The sequence below is a fragment of the Oncorhynchus masou genome, chromosome 24, assembly GCF_036934945.1.
Source record: "Oncorhynchus masou masou isolate Uvic2021 chromosome 24, UVic_Omas_1.1, whole genome shotgun sequence".
Lineage (NCBI taxonomy): Eukaryota > Metazoa > Chordata > Actinopteri > Salmoniformes > Salmonidae > Oncorhynchus > Oncorhynchus masou.
Window position 1 is genome coordinate 39,725,246 of NC_088235.1, and position 19,242 is coordinate 39,744,487.

Below are 19,242 nucleotides of genomic sequence, written 5' to 3' on the forward strand. Positions count from 1 at the left end.
GTGCACTCACGTGTTACCATTTTTTCTATTCACCCACTCTTTCTTTCTTTCTTTTCTTTCTTTTTCTTTCTTTCTTTCTCTCTTTCTAGAAGTGGAGCCCTTCAGTCCATGTCATCTCTCAGAGAAGATTCTCCTTCGTCTGATCAAACACCCCAGTGTCGTTCAGGAACTAAAGTTTGACAGAAAGAACAAACAAGCACCACAGCACTTCCTGTATATGAGGAACAAACCTGTCGACTATTTTGTCCTGGTTCTACAGGTACACACCATAGACACTGATATTACACTGTCCTTGTTGTACAGGTACATGCCATACACACTAATACTACACTGTCCTGGTTCTAGTATGATCAAATACACAGCCCAAAACAAGTACTTTTATGAGTATTTAATTGTTATTAAAATTACATAAAATTAAATACAAATAGTTAACTGGAGTATTTGAGCATATTTTCTAATATTTACACTACTGTTCAAAAGTTTGGGGTCACTTAGAAATGTCCTTGTTTTGGAAAGAAAAGCACATTTTTAGTCCATTAAAATAACATCAAATTGAAGGCCAGAAAAGAACAAAATCATCAAAAAGAAGAAAAACATCAAAAAGGAGGCCAGTTTTATTGCTTCTTTAATCAGGGCAACAGTTTTCAGCTGTGCTAACATAATTGCAAAAAGGGTTTTCTAATGATCAATTAGCCTTTTGAAATGATAAACTTGGATTAGCTAACACAACGTGTCATTGGAACACAGGAGTGATGGTTGCTGACAATGGGCCTCTGTACGCCAATGTAGATATTCCATAAAAAATCTGCCGTTTCCAGCTACAAGAGTATTTTACAACATTAACAATGTATTTCTGATCATTTTGATGTTATTTTATTGGGCAAAGAATGACCTTTTCTGTCAAGAACAAGGACATTTCTAAGTGACCCCAAACTTTTGAACGGTAGTGTATTTCAAATACCATTCTCAAATAGATATCTGAATACTTACTTTGAATGTATGTGAAAGTAATTGAGATATTTGAAATAGTATTTGAACCCAGGACTGCACACCATAGACACTGATACTACACTGTTCTGGATCTACATATACACACCATAGACACTGATACTACACTGTTCTGGATCTACAGATACATACTATAGACACTGACACTACACTGTTCTGGATCTACAGATACACACCATAGACACTGATACTACACTGTCCTGGTTCTACAGATACACACCATAGACACTGATACTACACTGTCCTGGTTTTACAGATACACACCATAGACACTGATACTACACTGTTCTGGATCTACATATACACACCATAGACACTGATACTACACTGTTCTGGATCTACAGATACACACCATAGACACTGATACTACACTGTTCTGGATCTACAGATACACACCATAGACACTGATACTACACTGTTCTGGATCTACATATACACACCATAGACATTGACACTACACTGTCCTGGTTCTACAGATACACAGCTAGGGTTGGAAAATGACTGGTTATTTTTAAAAGTTATGGAAACTTTGGTGTTTAGTAGTCTGTGTGTTATGTCATTGCAGGGTAAAGTGGAGGTGGAGATTGGTAAGGAGGCTCTTCGTTTTGACAACGGAGCTTTCTCCTATTATGGCATGCCAGCCCTCATACCACCACTACCTATAGGTAAATAACCCAAGGCCCCAACAACACACAATGGGATATTAACGGGTGTTAGTGATTATGATGTTGTTGATGATAATGATGATGATGATGGTGATGAAGAGGATGTATTGTACTCAAAAAAATACATTCTTACCCCAGCTTTCCCTGTTCTAAATGCTACACTGCTTTTCTATGTTACAGTGCATTCAGAAAGTCTTCACCCTTTTCCACATTCCACACAGCCTGAATTTAAAATGGATTCGATTGAGATTTTCTGTCACTGGCCTACACACAATACCCGATAATGTCAAAGAGGAATTATGCTTTTAGACCTTTTTACAAATTAATGAAATATGAAAAGTTGAAATGTCTTGGCAATGTTCCCTCTGAACTGTGTGCATGCGGTGGGACTGCCACGCAGAAACATCAGCCCACAGAGAGAAAGACGAGATTGAACTGTGTGCATGCGGTGGGACTGCCGCGCAGAAACATCAGCCCACAGAGAGAAAGACGAGATTGAACTGTGTGCCTGCGGTGGGACTGCCGCGCAGAAACATCAGCCCACAGAGAGAAAGACGAGATTGAACTGTGTGCGTGCGGTGGGACTGCCGCGCAGAAACATCAGCCCACAGAGAGAAAGACGAGATTGAACTGTGTGCCTGCGGTGGGACTGCTGCGCAGAAACATCAGCCCACAGAGAGAAAGACGAGATTGAACTGTGTGCCTGCGGTGGGACTGCCGCGCAGAAACATCAGCCCACAGAGAGAAAGACGAGATTGAACTGTGTGCCTGCGGTGGGACTGCCACGCAGAAACATCAGCCCACAGAGAGAAAGACGAGATTGAACTGTGTGCGTGCGGTGGGACTGCCGCGCAGAAACATCAGCCCACAGAGAGAAAGACGAGATTGAACTGTGTGCCTGCGGTGGGACTGCCGCGCAGAAACATCAGCCCACAGAGAGAAAGACGAGATTGAACTGTGTGCGTGCGGTGGGACTGCCGCGCAGAAACATCAGCCCACAGAGAGAAAGACGAGATTGAACTGTGTGCCTGCGGTGGGACTGCCGCGCAGAAACATCAGCCCACAGAGAGAAAGACGAGATTGAACTGTGTGCATGCGGTGGGACTGCCGCGCAGAAACATCAGCTCACAGAGAGAAAGACGAGATTGAACTGTGTGCATGCGGTGGGACTGCCACGAGGAAACATCAGCCCACAGAGAGAAAGACGAGATTGAACTGTGTGCGTGCGGTGGGACTGCCACGAGGAAACATCAGCCCACAGAGAGAAAGACGAGATTGAACTGTGTGCCTGCGGTGGGACTGCCGCGCAGAAACATCAGCCCACAGAGAGAAAGACGAGATTGAACTGTGTGCGTGCGGTGGGACTGCCGCGCAGAAACATCAGCCCACAGAGAGAAAGACGAGATTGAACTGTGTGCCTGCGGTGGGACTGCTGCGCAGAAACATCAGCCCACAGAGAGAAAGACGAGATTGAACTGTGTGCGTGCGGTGGGACTGCCGCGCAGAAACATCAGCCCACAGAGAGAAAGACGAGATTGAACTGTGTGCGTGCGGTGGGACTGCCGCGCAGAAACATCAGCCCACAGAGAGAAAGACGAGATTGAACTGTGTGCGTGCGGTGGGACTGCCGCGCAGAAACATCAGCCCACAGAGAGAAAGACGAGATTGAACTGTGTGCCTGCGGTGGGACTGCTGCGCAGAAACATCAGCCCACAGAGAGAAAGACGAGATTGAACTGTGTGCGTGCGGTGGGACTGCTGCGCAGAAACATCAGCCCACAGAGAGAAAGACGAGATTGAACTGTGTGCGTGCGGTGGGACTGCCGCGCAGAAACATCAGCCCACAGAGAGAAAGACGAGATTGAACTGCGTGCCTGCGGTGGGACTGCCGCGCAGAAACATCAGCCCACAGAGAGAAAGACGAGATTGAACTGCGTGCGTGCGGTGGGACTGCCGCGCAGAAACATCAGCCCACAGAGAGAAAGACGAGATTGAACTGTGTGCGTGCGGTGGGACTGCCACGCAGAAACATCAGCCCACAGAGAGAAAGACGAGATTGAACTGTGTGCCTGCGGTGGGACTGCCGCGCAGAAACATCAGCCCACAGAGAGAAAGACGAGATTGAACTGCGTGCGTGCGGTGGGACTGCCACGAGGAAACATCAGCCCACAGAGAGAAAGACGAGATTGAACTGCGTGCGTGCGGTGGGACTGCCACGCAGAAACATCAGCCCACAGAGAGAAAGACGAGATTGAACTGCGTGCGTGCGGTGGGACTGCCGCGCAGAAACATCAGCCCACAGAGAGAAAGACGAGATTGAACTGTGTGCGTGCGGTGGGACTGCCGCGCAGAAACATCAGCCCACAGAGAGAAAGACGAGATTGAACTGTGTGCCTGCGGTGGGACTGCCGCGCAGAAACATCAGCCCACAGAGAGAAAGACGAGATTGAACTGTGTGCGTGCGGTGGGACTGCCACGCAGAAACATCAGCCCACAGAGAGAAAGACGAGATTGAACTGTGTGCCTGCGGTGGGACTGCCGCGCAGAAACATCAGCCCACAGAGAGAAAGACGAGATTGAACTTCACTCAACTTTCTAGACCAGAGGCCACCAACCTGTCAATCGCGAATGACTCGTCGATCTCCAAGGAATTTCTAGTCAATCGCCAAATATTTCTGTTAAAAAAACAACGATAAAGTCTTGGGTGAACTGTTGCCATTTTGAAACATTTCATGTGTCTGAAGGTACAAACTCTGCCTTCCCAGCAGGCCCAAAGAGCAAATCAAGTGCACTATAGGCCTACCGCTGGCCAATCGGACAGCTCAGATTAACGTGTCTGCAGTAAGGTAGCAGGCATACAAGAAAGCTACAGTGAAGTAGATACTGTGAGATTTCAAAACGTTTAAAACCATGACTAGAGAGAGAGACTGTCAACGAATACAGCAAAGATACGTTCTTACTCAGCACTGTCAACACTGTGTTCAACACTTTTATAAGCCATAAAATGTGTTTTCTTCCTATTTCCACTCAGCGCTACAACAAGCACTGCAGCAGTAATGTATGAGTAGGAAAGTGTATCTATAGGCTTGCGTTGTTGTTATTATTATCAAGGAATATTTCACTTTCTCTGTTCATAGGAGTAACAACATGAATTTGTGCATGAGGCAGAAATAATGTGGTGCAAATCGAGTTTCGTCATCAGCTGGGAGATGAGGTCCTTTTTGGTCAGTGTCAGTGGAGGAAAGGGAGAGCGGAGGGATGTTGAGAGACAGACCCTCAGTCTGCTGCTCTCCCCTTCGCTGAGACTGACCATCAGATGCAGGCATTATCAGCCCAGTAAAATAAAAAGCAAATTATTTAAATGTATGCCCACTCAGTTGTGCTTCACTGGTAATACAACAACAGATCTATTACCAGTGTGATCATATAGCCTACCTAAATATATATATTTTTTAAATGTCCCGAACAACAATGTATTGGCAGTGCAGTTCAAGCAAAGCCGATATGCGGTGGTAATGTATTGGGCCTATAGCTTACTGCACAAACCTCATTGCTACAATACTGTTTTTAATTGTTGCATAGGCTTATGTTTTTTAAGTCATGTTAAAAAAACATCTGAGCGGTAGATCTCGGCTTGCATTGATCTTGATTCAGAAAAGGTTGGTGACCACTGTTCTAGAGTTTTCCCTGTTAACACTGTCAATATTTCCCTTTACTGTGGCAATTGTGATTGAATCAACGCAATATTAGCCACTTTCAATGCAGCATACCGAAACAAAACGAACTATGTAAAATATTTTATTGTAGGCAGAACACATTGACACGCACTACTCAGCCCATATTCTACACAGACCGGTGCGGCAAAAATAATCAGACCTGCAGTAGGCCGATATGCAAATAGACCATTGCCATATATGGATATGCACCATTTTTTATTTTATTTTTTTAACCTTTATTTTACTAGGCAAGTCAGTTAAGAACAAATTCTTATTTGCAATGACGGCCTAGGAACAGTGGGTTAACTGCCTGTTCAGGGGCAGAACGACAGATTTGTACCTTATCAGCTCGGGGTTTGAACTTGCGATTACTAGTCCAATGCTCTAACCACTAGGCTACCCTGCCGCCCCATTTACTTCGAACTGGACTGTGTTTACAGCATGAGCGGTCGTGAATAGATGCCCTTGTTTTGAGATCAAAGTAAAGTGGTTTCTTGCATCAAACAACACAACAAGATTTTCAGTCACCTCCTTGTCTGAAGGACAAGTGGATAAACAGGTTAATGTCAAGCACTACATGTTTTTTTTTCAAAGTCTCATGGAATGTAGGCCTACATTGAACACGACACATTGGCTACTACTGTAGGCTGGATGATAGAACAGCTAGTTCCTTGTTAAAATGTTATGGGATGCATTTTCTCCATTTCTGTTGATGGTAGGCCACTCTGGTAGGCCTACAGTGCATTCGGAAAGTTTTCAGACCCGTTCACTTTTTCCACATTTTGTTACGTTACAGCCTTTGATTCAAATTGATTCAATTACATTTTTTCCTTATCAATCTACACACAATATCCCAAAATGACGAAGCAAAAACAGTTTTCCAGAAATGTTAGCAAATTTATTAAAAATACCTTATTCATATAAGTATTCAGACCTTTACTATGAGACTCGAAATTCAGCTCAGGTGCATCCTGTTTCCATTGATCATCCATTGATATGTTTCTACAACTTGATTGGATTCCAGCTGTGGTAAATTCAACTAAATGGACATGATTTGGAAAGGCACACATCTGTCTATATAAGGTCCCACAGTTGACAGTGCATGCCAGAGCAAAAACCAAGCCATGAGGTTGAAGGAATTGTTTGATCTGGGGAAGTGTATCAAAACATTTCTGCAGCATTGAAGGTCCCCCAAGAACACAGTGGCCTCCATCATTCTTAAATGGAAGAAGTTTGAAACTACCAACACTCTTCCTAGAGCTGGACATCCGACCAGACTGAGCAATCAGGGGAGAAGGGCCTTGGTCAGGGAGGTGACCAAGAACCCGATGGTCACTCAGACAGAGCTCCAGAGTTCCTCTGTTGGAGATGGGAGAACCTTCCAGAAGGACAACCATCTCTGCAGCACTCCACCACTCAGGTCTTTATGGTTGAGCGGCCAGACGGAAGCCACTCCTCAGTAAAAGTGACATGACAGCCCACTTGGAGTTTGCCATAAGGCATCTAAAGGACTCCCAGACCATGAGAAACAAGATTCTCTGGTCTGATGAAACCAAGTTTGAACTCTTTGGCCTGAATGCCAAGTGTCACATCTGGAGTAAACCAGGCACCACTCATCACCTGGCCAAAACCATCCCTACGGTGAAGCATGGTGGTGGCAGCATCATGCAGCGAGAGGTTTTTCAGTGGCAGGGACTGGGAGACTAGTCAGGATCGGGTGAAAGATGAACGAAGCAAAGTACAGAGAGATCCTTGATGTGAACCTGCTCCAGAGCACTCAGGACCTCAGACTGGGGGCGAAGATTCACCCTCCAATAGGAGAATAACCCTAAGCACACAGCCAAGACAACAGAGGAGTGGCAATGCAGGCCTGGCTTCGGGACACGTTTCTGAATGTCCTTGAGTGGCCAGAGCCCGGATTTTAACCCGATCGAACATCTCTGAAAATAACAGTGCAGTGATGCTCCCCATCCAACCTGACAGATCTTGAGAGGATATGCAGAGCAGAATGGGAGGAACTCCCCAAATACATGCGTGCCAAGCTTGTAGCGTCATACCCAAGAAGACTCGAGGCTGTAATCACTGCCAAAGGTGCTTCAACAAAGAGTAAAGGGTCTGAAAATGTAAATGTAAATGTTATATTTCAGAAGTTTAAAAAAAGAAAAATTGTAAAAATGTCTAAAAACCTATTTTTGCTTTGTCAATTAGGCTGTAACGTAACAAAATGTAGAAAAAATGAAGATGTCTGAATACTTCCCGAATGCACTGTACATTACGATCAAATAGCCACAGTAACCTACAAAAACAATTGAGGGAACAGTCAATAAGTATTCAGCCTCTTTGTTATGGCAAGCCTAAAGGAGTAAGAATTTGCATCAATACACCCAGTCACTACAAAGATACAGGCGTCTTTCTTAGAGGAAAATCTGGTTCAGTCTGCTCTCCAACAGACACGGGGAGACAAATCCACCTTTCAGCAGGACAATAACCTAACACAAAGCCAAATATACACTGAAGTTGCTTACCAAGACAACATTGTATGTTCCTGAGTGGCAAATCTATGGCAAGACTTGAAAATGGCTGTCTAGACATTATGTTTATTTTTATCCTAAAAAAAACTCCCTAGTCCTTGCCGATGACAAGCATACTCATGACATGATGCAGCCACCACCATACTTGAGGAATTAAAAAAAAATAAGGTGCAAATATTGTACAATCCAGTGCAAAGCTCTTAGAGATTTACCCAGAAGAGACTCACAGCTGTAATCACTGCCAAAGGTGATTCTAACATGTATTGACTCAGAGGGTTGAATATTTATCTAATCAAAATATATTAGTGTGGAAAAAGTAAAGGGCTGTGAATACTTTCTAAAGGCACTGTATGTGTGTGCAAAATCCACTATTCATTTTCTTTTGAATCTGTGGGAGAAGCTGCAGTGGAAACTATGTAACTCCAGCAATTAAAGCTGTTTAAAGAAAATTGTTTAGTGGAAAGACATGTCCTGACCTGTGTGATATAACACACTGATAAGCAGGCACAAGAGGACCAGCCCAGTGACGTGCACGTGAGCGAGCGTTTGTGTGTGTGTGTGTGTATGTCAGGGGTGGGCAGCATTTTTTGGTTATTGGGTCATATCGGGATTTTGAAATTTTTGGGGGACTGATTTATTTGTCAAAATCAGGGTTGGGGAATAACTGTTTACATGGAATCAGTTACATGTTATCTGACTACAAAAAAATGTAGCTGTAATCAGTTCCGTATGTTACCAGAAACAATACTGTAATGAGGTTACAGATACTTCTGAAAAACTAGATGATTACTTCCTGGATTACTTCTGAAAGGATATTTGCAAGAAGAAAAAATAATTATGACACCTTTCTGTTTTTCTCAATGACATTCAATTAAGCATTGAAAAATGGCAAGTTCAAGTATCCACCTAAGCGAGTCTGACCACAAGTCAGAGACCACTATGATGACACAACAAATGTGTTTGATAGATAATTTTTGTCTTGTTGTAATGCATTTTAAGGGGAAAATAGTCAGATTACGTTACTGAGTTTGGGTAATCCAAAAGTTACGTTACTGATAAAAATGTTGTATAGGTAACTAGTAACTGTAACAGATTACATTTAGAAAGTAATCTACCCAACCCAAGTAAAAATCTATGGGTGGGCCAGAAAAAGGGCAGTTATTTATAATTTAGTTTTAGAGTTTTAGAGACTCAAGTGTGGTCTGGAGCATTTTTTTTATCCAAAATAATAATCAGAAACAGAGACAGAATCTAATCAAACTCATCTCCAGTCAACAGGTTTGGTTCTGGTAGCAGTGGGTTGAACCAGTCAGAGTCTGTCCTATCAGGAGGCAGTGTGAGTCAGCTGAGTATAGGAGGGGGAGGAGTCTACCTACCTGACTTCTCTGTCAGACAACTCACTGACCTACAGATTATAAAGGTATACACCCACACACACATACACACACATTTAAAATACCCCTAAACTCCTAACTACCCAGATCCCATACCGCTACTAATTTCCATTTCCCTTTGAAATGTCTTAATCCCACTTATTTTGACTGAACACAGACACATCCTCTCTCCCTCTCCCTCCATCCTTCTCTCTCTCTCCTTCCTTCCCTCCCTCCCTCTTTTTCCTTTTCATCTGTCTGTCTTAGCTTTAATCATTGGTGATAAATGAGCTCCATTTTCAGTATGAATAATTTAGACTTAAAGTGATGGATGTACATCCTAAATACACACTCTCTCATATCCCCCAAGGTCATTAATATAGTTCCAGGAAGAAGGTTGCTAGCACACACACTCTGTAACTTTTACGTTTACATAGAGAAACAGCTTGGTGGTGTGTGTGCATCGGTGCATGTGTGTGCGTGTGGCATGCATGTGTGTGCGTGTGGCGTGCATGTGTATTTGCCGTGTTTGTTGATGATTTTGTGTTGATACTGTATTTTCTTTGTGTGTTGATGATTCTGTGTTGATACTGTATTTTCTGTGTGTGTTGATGATTTTGTGTTGATACTGTATTAGCGGTGTGTGTTGATGATTTTGTGTTGATACTGTATTTTCTTTGTGTGTTGATGATTCTGTGTTGATACTGTATTTTCTGTGTGTGTTGATGAGTTTGTGTTGATACTGTATTAGCGGTGTGTGTTGATGATTTTGTGTTGATATTGTATTTTCTGTGTGTGTTGATGATTTTGTGTTGATACTATATTAGCGGTGTGTGTTGATGAATTTGTGTCGATACTGTATTTTCTGTGTGTGTTGATGATTTCGTGTTGATACTGTATTTTCTGTGTGTGTTGATGATTCATTTACATTTACATTTACATTTAAGTCATTTGGCAGACGCTCTTATCCAGAGCGACTTACAATTGGTGAATTCACCTTATGACATCCAGTGGAACAGCCACTTTACAATAGTGCATCTAAATCATTTAAGGGGGGGGGATGAGAAGGATTACTTTATCCTATCCTTGGTATTCCTTAAAGAGGTGGGGTTTCAGGTGTCTCCGGAAGGTGGTGATTGACTCCGCTGTCCTGGCGTCGTGAGGGAGTTTGTTCCACCATTGGGGGGCCAGAGCAGCGAACAGTTTTGACTGGGCTGAGCGGGAACTGTACTTCCTCAGTGGTAGGGAGGCGAGCAGGCCAGAGGTGGATGAACGCAGTGCCCTTGTTTGGGTGTAGGGCCTGATCAGAGCCTGGAGGTACTGCGGTGCCGTTCCCCTCACAGCTCCGTAGGCAACCACCTTGGTCTTGTAGCGGATGCGAGCTTCAACTGGAAGCCAGTGGAGAGAGCGGAGGAGCGGGGTGACGTGAGAGAACTTGGGAAGGTTGAACACCAGACGGGCTGCGGCGTTCTGGATGAGTTGTAGGGGTTTAATGGCACAGGCAGGGAGCCCAGCCAACAGCGAGTTGCAGTAATCCAGACGGGAGATGACAAGTGCCTGGATTAGGACCTGCGCCGCTTCCTGTGTGAGGCAGGGTCGTACTCTGCGGATGTTGTAGAGCATGAACCTACAGGAACGGGCCACCGCCTTGATGTTAGTTGAGAACGACAGGGTGTTGTCCAGGATCACGCCAAGGTTCTTAGCGCTCTGGGAGGAGGACACAATGGAGTTGTCAACCGTGATGGCGAGATCATGGAACGGGCAGTCCTTCCCCGGGAGGAAGAGCAGCTCCGTCTTGCCGAGGTTCAGCTTGAGGTGGTGATCCGTCATCCACACTGATATGTCTGCCAGACATGCAGAGATGCGATTCGCCACCTGGTCATCAGAAGGGGGAAAGGAGAAGATTAATTGTGTGTCGTCTGCATAGCAATGATAGGAGAGACCATGTGAGGTTATGACAGAGCCAAGTGACTTGGTGTATAGCGAGAATAGGAGAGGGCCTAGAACAAAGCCCTGGGGGACACCAGTGGTGAGAGCGCGTGGTGAGGAGACAGATTCTCGCCACGCCACCTAGTAGGAGCGACCTGTCAGGTAGGACGCAATCCAAGCATGGGCCGCGCCGGAGATGCCCAACTCGGAGAGGGTGGAGAGGAGGATCTGATGGTTCACAGTTTCGAAGGCAGCCGATAGGTCTAGAAGGATGAGAGCAGAGGAGAGAGAGTTAACTTTAGCAGTGTGGAGCGCCTCCGTGATACAGAGAAGAGCAGTCTCAGTTGAATGACTAGTCTTGAAACCTGACTGATTTGGATCAAGAATGTCATTCTGAGAGAGATTCTGTGTTGATACTGTATTTGCGGTGTGTGTTGATGATTCTGTGTTGATACAGTATTTGCGGTGTGTGTTGATGACTTTGTGTTGATACAGTATTTGCGTGTGTGTGTTATTCTTTGCTAGATCTCAAGGAACCACTACCAGAATGCTCTAACAGCCAGTCTTATGGACAGTGTACCCCAGACCCCTGATCCCGACGGGAGACCCACCATCCCTGAGACCCGCTCTCACAGCATCGCCCTGCCCCTGACACACACATACACATACCTCCGACCCGTCCTGGAACAACACACACACACAGAGGACAACAATGGACCACTCACCTCCCAGCTCAATGAGAGAAACCGCATCGTCCGTAAGTGGAGTGCTTGTGTTACATAACCACCGTGGCAAACAGACGGTGTTGAAGAGTCTTTGATATGTTTTTTCCCCATCTTCATTCTGTCAGACACACAGAATAGATGTGATTAGAAGGCTAAAATAGACAGAGTTTGAGGCATAAATAGCTACATTTTGTTGATCATTTGTCAGTATTTACTTCCAAAGGGATATTCATCTGAAATAGACTCTTGCTTCAGTTGAACACACACACCATAGAGTGACATGCCAGACAGTACAGGCCAGATGGTATCTGAAAAATCATGTAAGCCCTGAAACCAATCAGGTTTGGTTTATCTCATAATGCTTGTGAGTATGCATGTATGAACCTCTAACCTGCTCTCCTAAGCCTATGGTCTCTGTCTTTAAATCAGTGGTCTGTCCTCATGGTTGTTGAGTTAAACCAAGGGGTGGAATTGATCATGATGCAGACATGTGCTGACTAGCCCCTCCCTGGTTCTCAATACCTCACTTTGCAGATAATGGGACATGGATCTGGTTCTTTCGGATCCACACTTTTATGTACAGAAGGGAGATTTTGAGACTGAAAAGGGGCTACCACCTCATTGAGGTGCAGCCTCTGTCCCGATTGTCACCATGGTACTCTGTCTCCCTCTACAGGCAGTAAGTCAGACGGACAGAGGAGTCCCAGTGATTCAGTGTTTCTACGGATGGATGACATACCCTACATCCAAGAGGACCTACAAAAACACCGTCAGGAAGGCCACCCAGAGGAGCCACTAGAGGAGAGACCGGAAGACCTCTCGGAAGATAGAAAGGAAGACCTCCCGGAAGATAGAAAGGAAGACCACCCAGAAGACCGTCTGGAAGACAGGCCCGAAGGCCGTATGAAAGACAGGCTGGAAGACTGTCCGGAAAACCGGTTAATTGAACGCCCAGAAGACCAGCTGGTAGAAATTCCGGAAGACCAGCTGGAAAGCCAAGAAGGGATCGGTGAGGGGAGAAAGGAGAGAGTTGTGAGCTGTTATAGCTGGTATATTCATGAGTGGTAACATCATTTAGTCCTCACAAGTCTAGTGAAGTAAAAAAATCCTCCCATGGAAACATTGCCAAGAACAGTGCCTTGGCCATGGTTTGCATAATTAATAGTATTTATTTATAGTCTTGCAGGTTGCAGCTCTTCTCATTTCTCTACTACCCCTCCCGCTCTCTCGCTCTCTCTCACCCTCACACTCTCTCTTGCCAACTCTTTTAATCCCTTGCCCACTTTCGCTCTCATTCAGTCTCATCCTCTCACTCTCCCACCTAGATGCTGTTCCTGTGGAGTTAGATATCATCTGTTCTCTATCTGGTTCAGAGGAGACACTGGGGAAGAAGCTGCTACGTAAACTGAGTGAGTGATTGATCTAAGATCAGCTTTTCCTCCCCACATTCTACATTTGACCATAGATCAGTATTCATTCTTCTTCTAATTCTGCCCAACTGCTATTCTATGTTTAAATTGTAAATTAAAAGGTTATTTGTCATATGCAGAGATTGTTTGTATATGTTTGTGTTCTTATCTTGTATTATTTATTATTGTTGTTGCATTGTTGAGAAGGAACCTGCAAGTAAGCATTTGATTGGACGGTGTACACCGTATGTATCCTGTACATACGACTAATCGTAAAACTTGAAGTTGAAACTTGAACTTGACACGGTTTCCTATCCTTCCAGGTAACAAGAAGAGGAAAAAGTCCCGGGATGGGGAGAAGAGTGTGGAGGAAGGTTTGGAACAGCCATCGGTGACCACCTAGCACAATGCCAGGTAGAGACAGCAGGGAAGACCTAACATAGAGAAAGATAGGGAATAGACTGGCTCTGTTTCTCTCTCACTTCCCACTGGGAACTGGGTTAGAGTTTTGGTATGGACCAGACTCTAGTACTTGTCAATAGATGTCGAGAACCTCAAGATCTCTCTCTGAACGGTCCACTCCCCAGACCCAACCCCCCCCCCCCCCCGGATACCCTCTGTCCACTCCCCAGACCCAACCCCCCTGGATACCCTCTGTCCACTCCCCAGACCCAACCCCCCTGGATACCCTCTGTCCACTCCCCAGACCCAACCCCCCCCTGGATACCCTCTGTCCACTCCCCAGACCCAACCCTAACCCTAGATACCCTCTGTCCACTCCCCAGACCCAAACCCCCCCCCCCCCCGGATACCCTCTGTCCACTCCCCAGACCCAACCCCCCCCCCCCCTGGATACCCTCTGTCCACTCCCCAGACCCAACCCTAACCCTAGATACCCTCTGTCCACTCCCCAGACCCAACCCCCCTAGATACCCTCTGTCCCCTCCCCAGACCCAACCCTAACCCTAGATACCCTCTGTCCACTCCCCAGACCCAATCCTAACCCTAGATACCCTCTGTCCCCTCCCCAGACCCAACCCTAACCCTAGATACCCTCTGTCCACTCCCCAGACCCAACCCTAACCCTATATACCCTCTGTCCCCACCCCCCAGACCCAACCCTAACCCTAGATACCCTCTGTCCACTCCCCCACTCCCCAGACCCAACCCTAACCCTATATACCCTCTGTCCACTCCCCAGACCCAACCCTAACCCTAGATACCCTCTGTCCACTCCCCAGACCCAATCCTAACCCTAGATACCCTCTGTCCCCTCCCCAGACCCAACCCTAACCCTAGATACCCTCTGTCCACTCCCCAGACCCAACCCTAACCCTAGATACCCTCTGTCCACTCCCCAGACCCAACCCTAACCCTATATACCCTCTGTCCCCTCCCCAGACCCAACCCTAACCCTAGATACCCTCTGTCCACTCCCCCACTCCCCAGACCCAACCCTAACCCTAGATACCCTCTGTCCACTCCCCAGACCCAACCCTAACCCTATATACCCTCTGTCCCCTCCCCAGACCCAACCCTAACCCTAGATACCCTCTGTCCACTCCCCCACTCCCCAGACCCAACCCTAACCCTATATACCCTCTGTCCACTCCCCAGACCCAACCCTAACCCTAGATACCCTCTGTCCACTCCCCAGACCCAACCCCCCCCCCCCGGATACCCTCTGTCCACTCCCCAGACCCAACCCCCCCCTGGATACCCTCTGTCCCCTCCCCAGGCCCAATCCTAACCCTAGATACCCTCTGTCCACTCCCCAGACCCAACCCTAACCCTAGATACCCTCTGTCCCCTCCCCAGACCCAACCCTAACCCTATATACCCTCTGTCCACTCCCAAGACCCAACCCTAACCCTAGATACCCTCTGTCCACTCCCCAGACCCAACCCCCCTGGATACCCTCTGTCCCCTCCCCAGACCCAACCCTAACCCTATATACCCTCTGTCCACTCCCCAGACCCAACCCTAACCCTAGATACCCTCTGTCCACTCCCCAGACCCAACCCCCCCCCCCCCTGGATACCCTCTGTCCCCTCCCCAGACCCAACCCTAACCCTAGATACCCTCTGTCCCCTCCCCAGGCCCAATCCTAACCCTAGATACCCTCTGTCCACTCCCCAGACCCAACCCTAACCCTAGATACCCTCTGTCCCCTCCCCAGACCCAACCCTAACCCTAGATACCCTCTGTCCACTCCCAAGACCCAACCCTACCCCTGTATACCCTCTGTCCACTCCCCAGACCCAACCCTAACCCTATATACCCTCTGTCCCCTCCCCAGACCCAACCCTAACCCTAGATACCCTCTGTCCACTCCCCAGACCCAACCCTAACCCTATATACCCTCTGTCCACTCCCCAGACCCAACCCTACCCCTGTATACCCTCTGTCCACTCCCCAGACCCAACCCTAACCCTGTATACCCTCTGTCCACTCCCCAGACCCAACCCTAACCCTATATACCCTCTGTCCACTCCCAAGACCCAACCCTAACCCTATATACCCTCTGTCCACTCCCCAGACCCAACCATAACCTTATATACCCTCTGTCCACTCCCCAGACCCAACCCTAACCCTAGATACCCTCTGTCCCCTCCCCAGACCCAACCCTAACCTTATATACCCTCTGTCCACTCCCCAGACCCAACCCTAACCCTAGATACCCTCTGTCCACTCCCCAGACCCAACCCTAACCCTAGATACCCTCTGTCCACTCCCCAGACCCAACCCTACCCCTAGATACCCTCTGTCCACTCCCCAGACCCAACCCTACCCCTGTATACCCTCTGTCCACTCCCCAGACCCAACCCCCCCCCCCCCTGGATACCCTCTGTCCACTCCCCAGACCCAACCGTAAGAAATCTGAACGCACTAGCAACACAAAGTTTATGTAATTATACTTTTCTGAAGATATATTGACTCACATTCCCACCTGCAAAAGGACCGACGACATTGACAAGCGTAAAGTTAAAATATAATTTTATTCAACATTCTGGCTTGAAGAGGTCGTGAGAGGAAACCTTCCCGAACCAAACGCTCATTTATGCCCGATGTAGAATTCAATGAAATTCAACGTTGTGTTTCCAGGCTGGCTGGGTAACAGACTACGGAAATATTATGACTTTAATGAACTTTACTGTATGTTTCTGTTGAGTTACCTTTCAGCCACCCATCTACACTGTGCTAGTGGAGTCTGAAGAGGAAGAAGAAGAATAAACTAAATGAAGAGAAAAATAAGAGGGAAATAGCAAGTCTAGATCTGAGCCATCTTCTAAATCGTTTTTATTGCTCAACCAAGAAGACAACAATTTCTGTCTTCTACCATCAGATGATAATTTCTTATTACCAAGTGCTTTCTGCACAGGGAACTGTCCTTATCATAGAATAGAGTACTTATATCAGTCAATCAACTGTTGTTGATAGGAGTCCTGCCATATAAATGCCATCCACACTGCCAGTGTTCTGATGACACATAAGGAAGAAACAGCCAACACACACCAGCCATGAGAACAAGCACAATGTCTACAACCACAGGGACTTTATGCTGATTTAAAGGAGTCTGTCATTTCTTTGACCCATGTGGCAACCGGAGGATTTTTTTAATGCACAAACAGTCTTGTCTCAAGCAAAAACACCACACACACACACACACACACACACACACACGCACGCGCACGCACACACCACACACACACACACACATTGAAGTCAATTGACTTTTTACCAGATTTTAAAAAGCCATATAATAACTAACATACCTGCCAGCATAAAGAAGGGATATGCAATATTCACAATCCCAAAAATGTAGGTTGCATGTTACCTAGATTTGAACAGGTATTTTATTATGATTAGATAATATGATGATTTGACATATTTATGATGATTGGATAATATTTGATCATTTGATTTGTAATATGGTGATTAATTGGTAACCTGTAATGAATAGGTTGTTTTAACAGCAATTGTTCAGCCATTTCTTGGTTGCTAACGTTCTAATAGTTTGAGTAATTTCAGTTTGTGACAAAACAAGCAGGTATACTGTAGAGAATCATTGTACCATCGAAACCGCTTTGAGATATTTTTTCCATAACCAAATATATTTCATGTTCAGCTGTTTGAAGCTGGTGTACAAAACCCAATGTAAAAGATGCACAAACAAAATGATGTATAATAATATGGTGATTAATTGGTCATCTGTAATGAATAGGTTGTTTTAACAGCATGTACCTAGAACAACTCCTGCCTGCCATATAATTTCCTTTATCATCATATTATAGATACACACACACACACACACACACTAAATGTGCCATCTCCATATCACCATGACATAAAGCAGTCACCATAAGTGTGACATTGCAGTAGGTAACAGTTGTAACACCCTATCTGTGTATAGCCCCATGATGAAATAAAGTGTTACTCCCACATGCATGCTATTACTACAGATGCAAACACAACAGGTTAACTATTCTCTTTGAAGAGACCCCTCCAGGGACACGCAAGGGCATAGGAACACAGGGGGCTGGTGGCTAAGCTTCTGGGATGAGAGGCTGCAGATACAGGAGCCTGGAGGCTAGGGGTGTTTGGTTTATACAGAGACACAGGAGATGGGTGTATGGAGGGCACTGCTTACTGCTTTCCCAGTAGAATATATTCCTATTTAAGGACAATGCCTTGGGCTAGGTACTCAGCTTGATGTAGACAGGAGCATGACGCAAACCTGTGATTATGAAAGACCAGGCTGACGTGGAGATGTAGTTTGATGGGAGGTTGGTTGTAGTGTATAGAAAACTGATAAGCAATACATAAGCATGAGATACCTGAGTGTAATATTAGGTGACATCTGCACAGAGTATCAGGACAGTGTAACATGCTCAAGGACAGACACCCCTGTAAAGTCAGCCAGGCACCGATTAAAAGATATATACTGTTTTATAGGAATGTATACCAATGTACACAGGGGTTCATCGTTAGAATTAGAGATGTACAGAGAGAGATTACATTTTATAGTGCCCTTTATTATATAGGTGGTCAGACAATGGGCTCTGTCCTATTCATCTGTAGCAATAATAATTCCCTAGAACCTGCCTGAGACCATCACTATTCCCTACTGCTATTAGACTGGACTTCGATTGAGTTGCTCTATATTGCACAATACTGACAGATAACTGATTTACTGAGAGCATAGAGAGGGTGAGTGGGAGGGAAGATGAAAGGTAGTGAAAGAGAGCAGTAGAGAGGAAAGGAGAGGGACAGAAGGGAAAGTGGGAGGAGACGTGACGCAGTCTGACGTCAAGCCACTGCCTTCCTTGACGCATGCAAAAGCACACGCATTCAGTACTGAACTGCTTTACAGAAGGACCCCCGCACACACACACACACACACACACACACACACACACACACACACACACACACACACACACACACACACACACACACACACACACACACACACACACACACACACACACACACACACACACACACACACACAGGATCCCTTATGACCTGACAAATACAGTAGCTGAGCTGTTGAAATCAAAGAACTAAGAAACCAAGCACTCTCTCAGCCTCATGCTCTCAGAGAACACATTTGGTGAGGGTGACAGAGATACAGTGGATAGTGATAGCTTTTATATAGATTATAAGGGACAGGAGGATATGTAAGGGGACATTTTCTTAATTTTTTTCCCGGAATGTGCGAATTTAGTAATGTTTTAACAGTTTAAAACATGATCTTCTGAATATTATGGTTTTCAGGATATCAGACCTCCCAATGTATTAAAAACAATGAAATCCTCAATAAAAAGATTCTAACAGATTCATATCTGACTTGTTGTTCTGAATTCCATTTGTGTATTGATAG

At 45.7% G+C, this 19,242-nt stretch overlaps 1 protein-coding gene across 1 annotated transcript in view; it reads left to right on the top strand.

The window, feature by feature from the left end:
- LOC135511384 (metal transporter CNNM4-like) overlaps nucleotides 1-19,202 on the top strand; it is a 33,583-nt gene extending 14,381 nt beyond the window's left edge. Inside the window, exons 7-14 of the mRNA XM_064932915.1 lie at nucleotides 90-259; nucleotides 1,574-1,673; nucleotides 9,191-9,339; nucleotides 11,747-11,978; nucleotides 12,623-12,955; nucleotides 13,272-13,355; nucleotides 13,679-13,769; nucleotides 16,528-19,202. Of these exons, the coding sequence (XP_064788987.1) occupies nucleotides 90-259; nucleotides 1,574-1,673; nucleotides 9,191-9,339; nucleotides 11,747-11,978; nucleotides 12,623-12,955; nucleotides 13,272-13,355; nucleotides 13,679-13,758 (1,148 nt within the window). The 3' untranslated portion in view covers nucleotides 13,759-13,769; nucleotides 16,528-19,202. The remainder of the gene's footprint in view (nucleotides 1-89; nucleotides 260-1,573; nucleotides 1,674-9,190; nucleotides 9,340-11,746; nucleotides 11,979-12,622; nucleotides 12,956-13,271; nucleotides 13,356-13,678; nucleotides 13,770-16,527) is intronic.
- Nucleotides 19,203-19,242: the final 40 nt, after the last annotated feature.